Raw genomic sequence first — 6,259 nt, 5'->3', positions numbered from 1 at the left:
CATCGTTGCCGAATACTAACACCGTGCACCCAAGGTCAATTTTGTCTTCTCTGTTCTTTCTGATCTGCAGCAGATGAGTTGCCCTGTAAGTTGTACAGAAATACCGCAGCAAATCTATTTGCTGTCTCCCAGTCTTGCGTAGTGCAATCATATCAGGAATATTGAAAGAGTTCTCATATTCTGTGGCCCAATGTAGATGCATGGAATTGTGTGAGAGTGTCGATTTTGGGCAATTGTGTGATTCTAGGCAATTTAATGAATCAAGGGAAGGGAATGGGGCACTGAGTAGGAGATGCAACCCTCATGATTCCTGGCCTCTCTGACACAGTGGAGCTCTGAGAAAGTGATGGGTGAGGAGAGAGACTAGGATTCGCAATCTTGGATTCCACCACCTCAGTCAATTGCAACACTTAAAAACGGAACAGTATTTGGAGTTTTGGCAAAGTGGTTTTCTTCACACAAAAGATACTTTCGCCTGGTTATGCTTCTTTGCTTCTTACCCAAGGTGCGATGAATCCGCTGCCTTCGGCTTGTTCCCTGCTGCCAAGGCTCTCCTTGTTATATTGACTTAATTTCCTCTCTGATCTGTCCAATCAGCATGCGAGAGAGAACAATTCCTCCAATCTGCAAAGATGATAAAAGATAATTATTTCATTATCTGTCAAAGCAGCATAAAGAGTTGTGTAGGAAGAAACTGCAGATGCCGGTGTCTATCCTTCAGCATTAACAGTTGTTCAGCTCCATCCATTAACTTCATTATGCTTCTATAATTTCTTAAGTGCTCAGAGAGCCTTAGGCTTGTGAATGAAATTCTCCTCACTGAAATGCACAAAACATCCATTAGCAGCAGCTTGCAGCCATCGCTTTTATTTTTGCTAACCTTGTTCCATCATTAAACCCTGTCCAAGACTTGGAGTGGCATCCTGGGGAGTATCCTGTTTTAAGTGCACAGTCAACCCAGTATCAACACTGCCTCTTAGACAGCCAGGGGAGTCAGCGAGGGAGATGCCTTTGTGTTAAATATAAAAATAGCCCAAGGTTTAGACAGGAGGATTGAATGAGCAAGGACATCCAGCAACATACTAAAGCTCAATTCTGTAAGCAGACAAATGTTATGGATGAGTGGCTTTATCAAGTTCTCTGCACGGAACATTTAGAACACAGGATACCATTCAGTTTATTGTCCACCTGCAGGCCAAGAAAGAGTTAATTAGACTGTTGATATTAGTATTGGATTATTATTGTCACGTATCAGGATGGCACCAGGTGCAGCGGTAGAGCTACTGCATTACAATGCCAGAGACCCGGGTTCAATCCTTACTACAGGTGATGTCTGTACGTAGTTTTACGTTCTCCCTGTGTCGATGTGCATTTTCTCTGGGTGCTACAGTTTCCTCCCACACTCCAAAGATGTTTGGAGGTTAATTGATAAAATGTGTAATTGGCCCTAGCATGTATGATAGTGTTAGTGTACAGAGTGATCGCTGGTCGGCGCGGACCCGGTGGGGCCTGTTTCATGAGCCAATTAGCTTATCAACTGCAGATGTATGGGATGTGGGAGAAAATCGGAGCACATCGTCAAAGGAGAACTTGCAAATTCCACACGGACAGTACTGGAGGTCAGGATTGAATCCGGGTTGCTGCAGCTGTGAGGCAGGGGCTCTACTAACTGCACCACTGATTCATCAGTTTTGAAAGAGAAATTCCAGAACATTCCCCCAATTATTACCAAGTTATTGTACCCTCTGCTAAGATAAGTATATCCTTACTGATCACCCTGTCTAGACCTCATGACATTTTATACACTTCAATTAAATCTCCTTCCAGCCTCATTCTTTTCAAAGAAACCAACTCCAGCCTAGACAATCTCTCCTTGTAAAAAACGTCTTCAAAAATCTCCCCCGACTCTAGAACATTAAATATAGAAAATACACGACAGGAACATGCCCTTTGACCCACAGTGCCTGTGCTGAACATGATGCCTAGACAATCTCTTATTAACCTGCACATAATCCATATCCTTACATATCCATGTGCCTATCCAAAAGTCTCTTAAATGCCACTATCGTATCTTCCTCCACTAGCACTTCCAGCAGCATGTTCCAGGCACTCACCACCCTATGTGTATAAAACCTTCCCTGCACATCTGCTTTGAACTTTGTCCCTCTCATCTGATATTTGATTTTTCCAATCTGCAGGAAAGGGGTCTGACTGTCTACCTGATCTATGCTTCTCATAATTTAATTTGCTTCTATCAGATTTCCCCTCAACCTCCAGCTTTCCAGCGAAAAATCTGTCTGTCCATCCTCTCCCTATAACTAATACCCCAAATTCAGCCTGATCTGCTGAGTTACTCCAGCTTTTTGTGTCCCTCTAATAGTATACCCCAGAGTCCTAATATTCATTGTGTATGTCCTATCTTTATTAATCCTCCAAATCACCTCACACTTATGAGGATTAAGTTCCATCTGCCATTGATTTACCCATTTTAGCTGCACTCTTCAGGAAGCTTGTTGCAGGTGAGGTGCAAAATTGCAGCAAGAACAGTTGAACAAAGTACTGGGGCAATGTTGCAGCCTTGTTGACCACCATCTTCACTAAGGTTGTCTCCGCTCATTAGGTTTACAGCTGAAGGCCAATATAAATGTATCAGATTAGGATCGTGTGAGTGGAAAATTTGTAAGTGATGAATCTTTCAAAGTATCTGTTGACCTTGTCTTAGAGTCATTCAGATCAGGCCTTGCGACCCAACTCATCTATGCCAACCAAGTGGAGTTAGCAAATTTGGCAAATATATATAATACGGAGAGTTACATACAGTCTGACAGAGATAGATAGGCAGGTACAGACAGATTGGTAAATAAAACCTGAGACGGACAGATAGTACGGACAAGGGCAACCAGAAATCTGAAAACACCTGTGGAAAACATGTTCAGATTTCAACTGACACATACATCTCGGTGCAGGCATATAGACACAGGCAGACAAAGGCAGACATATATATACTGGTGCAAGAAATGGACACACAGAGACAGAGACATGCACTGGCATATCTATATTAAGGTGGATGAATCCATACCTGAGGCAGAGCCATTCCGAGCACAGCACTCCCCACCAGCAGCAGATGACTCTCTATCCAGATCGCTGCTTTGTCAGCACAGCCCACTGAGTGGAGGAATTTTGAGGCTTCCAGTTGGTTTAGTGATTGCTTTCCAAAACCACACATTGTGTTGATCACGGACTAGAGTAAGGGGGAGAAGAAGGAATGGATAAAACTGCAGGTAATTACTGAGGAAGCTGCATCTGAGCTGGAAAATGTTTAATTTAGTTTAAGATAGATGTAAAATGCTGGAGTAATTCAGTGGGTCAGGCAGCATCACTGGAAAACATAGTTAGGTGACGTTTCGGGTCGGGACCCTTCTTCAAACTGAGTGTAGGAGGCGGGGACAGTTAAAGGAAGCAAGAAAAAAAGGTGTTTGTAGAAGGTGGCTCTCTATCCAGTTTAGTTTAGATTATTATTATTGTCACATGTACTGAGGTACAGTGAAAAGCTTTTGTCACGTGCTATCCAGTCAAAGATAAGACTACATGATTACAATCATACTGTCCTCAGTGTACAGATAAAGGATAAAGAGTACAACATTTAGTGCAAGATAGAGTCCTATGAACGATAGTCGAAGGTCTGCACGGTACATGCCTAAATAGATTATCTTTTCTTTATTCAGTTACAGGATCTGGGTGTCACTGGCAAGTCCAGCATTTATTGCCCAAAGGTGTCCAAAGATGAGGTGTCCAGAGATTACTAATTGCCTTTGATGGGATGAATAACTGTCTTATTACACCTCAGTCTGTGTGGAGAGTGTACTCCCTCTGACCCATGTTGCAGAGTGGTTTAGTGCAAGTGAATGCCCTGTTACACCACCAAGAAGACAGTTGAGGGTTCTGCCCCTCTACATCGGGGACCTAGGGTGGAGGGTACTGCACCGAGGAATCCCTTGCAACCTGTTTCTCTTGCAGTTCACAGACTCGCCAGCCGCCTGCCACTTTTACTGGCTGGAAGAGTCTGTGTTCCACGTGTATATGGAGTGTGTGAGGTTGCAGCCCCTGTTCCAATAGCTAAAGGGGCTGCTCCTTGCCTTCTGGCTGAACTTCACACCCACCATCCTCATCTTTGGACACCCTGTGCATAGAGGTGATGGTAGGGCTGAAGATGTCCTGGTTGGGTTGCTCCTAGGCCTGGCCAAGCTGGTCATCCGCAAGTCACAGCGCCAGGTGGAAGAGGGCTCTGCCTGAGCCGGCTGCCTGCCCCTTTTGCGTGCCCGGGTGGTACTTGAGAGGGACTACTCGCTGTCCACGGGCACCCTGGGGGATTTCCAGAACTGTTGGGGTCCGTGTGGGGTGGATGTCATCCTCAATAGGGATTGTAATATAATAGCATAATAGTTTATTTAATATGTTTGTCTTGTATTGTGGTGGTGGGTTATGTTTTGTTTAATTTTGTACTGTAAATATTATTGTAAATAATTGATTCATATTTTTTGGTTAAAAAAAAAGAGGGCAGTTGCGAGTCAACACATTGCAGTGTCGCTGGAGTTACATCAGCGCCAGACTGGGTAGGAGCGGCAGATTATCAGTTAAATTGTTGTAATCATGTGGTTATCATTGCTAATATTAGCTCTAAGTTCCAGTTCCAGTGAATAAAACTGAACCCTGAGGTCTTTTCAAGGAGCTTACTTCACCAGGTACAGGTGTACAGCAGGAGTAAGGCACACCACACCGTTCTGGGCTGCGATTGTGTGGTGTACAATTGAAATACATATTCTTCGACCAGTCCTTGTAGTTAGTCCAGCCACAGCAATGAAACTAAGTGAAGAAGAAATAAGAAGGGCTTTATACAATGCAGGATCATCAATAAAACTATTATAACTATTATTCTATGACTATAGTTAGTCTTATTTTTGTTCTCTCTGAATATAGTTAGTGATACTACTGCTCTCTACTCTCTCTTTATCATCCTGAATATGGCTAATCCCACTCTTTCTCTCCGAATATTAATCCTCTCTCCCTCTGAATATAGTTAGTACCATTATCTTTTCCTGAATATAGTTTATGTGATCATCTCTATCTGAATGTGCAATCTTTCCCTCTCAATAAAGTAGTTCCAACTACCTTCCTCACAGAATAGTTTGTGCCCTTACCTCTCTCTGAATATAATCAATCAGGTTCTGCAGGTCAATATCATCCCTATAATGTACAATGGCTTTCTTGATGAATTTACTCACTGTATCTTCTGCCTAAGGGAAGAAAAAATAAGTGATTTAATTTAGTAAATATAATTTAAGTAACATACCCAGCATTTCTGTAAATATTTTTGTATTAAAAATGAAATTAGTGAAGGAAAGTTGGTTTTGGATATTATACCACTGAATGCAACAGATACTATGACAATGTTTGAAAAAAGAATATTTAATGCTTCACAATGCTGCAGCTAATAGAACAGCCACATTGATGTGGGTTCGATCCTGACTTCTGCCGGTGTCCGTGTTGAGTTTGCACAATCTTCCTGTGACTGTGTGAGTTTCTTCAGGGTGCTCTGGCTTCTCTCCACATCCTAAAAATATTCTGGTTGGTCAGTTAATTGGTAACTTGTCTCTGGTGTGGGTAGGTGATGGGAATGCAGGGAGAATAGGTGCAGGGAAAGTTTGTGGGGGATGTGATTGCTCTGTGAGGTGGCATAGAATCGATCGGTTGAAATGGCTTCCATCTATATTGCATGGAAATATGAAATTCGCCTGTTTGCAGTTCAATACTTTTGATCAACATACATTTTCATAAGTTGATAAATTCATGTCATAGGAGCAGAATTAGGCCATTCGACCCATTGAGTTTACTCTGCCATTCAATCATGGCTGATTGCTCTCTCCTTCTCAACCCCATTCTCATACCTTCTCCCCATAGCCTTTGACACCCGTACTAATCAAGAATCTGTCAATCTCCACTTTAAAAATACCCAATGAAGGCCTGCATAGCCATCTGTGGCAATTAATTCCACAGATCCACTATTTTCTGTGGACAATCGGGAAGACACAATAATCTTCTTTGAATATTGGAATTTGAACTGTACCCATTTCCTCCACAGATACTGCCTGACCCACTGAGTTACTCCAGCACTTTGTGTTCTGCTAAAAATTCCATCATCTACAGTTCCTCACAAGATTAAAAAATGATTAAATATTTCATATGAAAAGTGGCATATCCA

The 6,259-nt window shown here is 42.4% G+C and overlaps 1 protein-coding gene across 2 annotated transcripts in view; it reads right to left on the bottom strand.

The window, feature by feature from the left end:
- Positions 1–401: 401 nt before the first annotated feature.
- The window catches only part of LOC116976213 (tetraspanin-33-like), a 29,558-nt gene continuing 23,700 nt past the window's right edge, over positions 402–6,259 (bottom strand). For both annotated transcript variants that reach the window (XM_033025895.1, XM_033025894.1), the window contains 4 exons: positions 5,199–5,294; positions 4,735–4,863; positions 3,080–3,241; positions 402–624 (listed from right to left, as the gene is read on the bottom strand). In XM_033025895.1, coding sequence (XP_032881786.1) covers positions 559–624; positions 3,080–3,241; positions 4,735–4,863; positions 5,199–5,294 — 453 coding nt within the window. In that variant the 3' untranslated portion in view covers positions 402–558. The remainder of the gene's footprint in view (positions 625–3,079; positions 3,242–4,734; positions 4,864–5,198; positions 5,295–6,259) is intronic.

This window comes from Amblyraja radiata, chromosome 8 (assembly GCF_010909765.2).
Source record: "Amblyraja radiata isolate CabotCenter1 chromosome 8, sAmbRad1.1.pri, whole genome shotgun sequence".
Lineage (NCBI taxonomy): Eukaryota > Metazoa > Chordata > Chondrichthyes > Rajiformes > Rajidae > Amblyraja > Amblyraja radiata.
The sequence above is the reverse complement of the archived record's forward strand: the minus strand, read 5'-3'. Positions and strand labels throughout refer to the sequence as shown.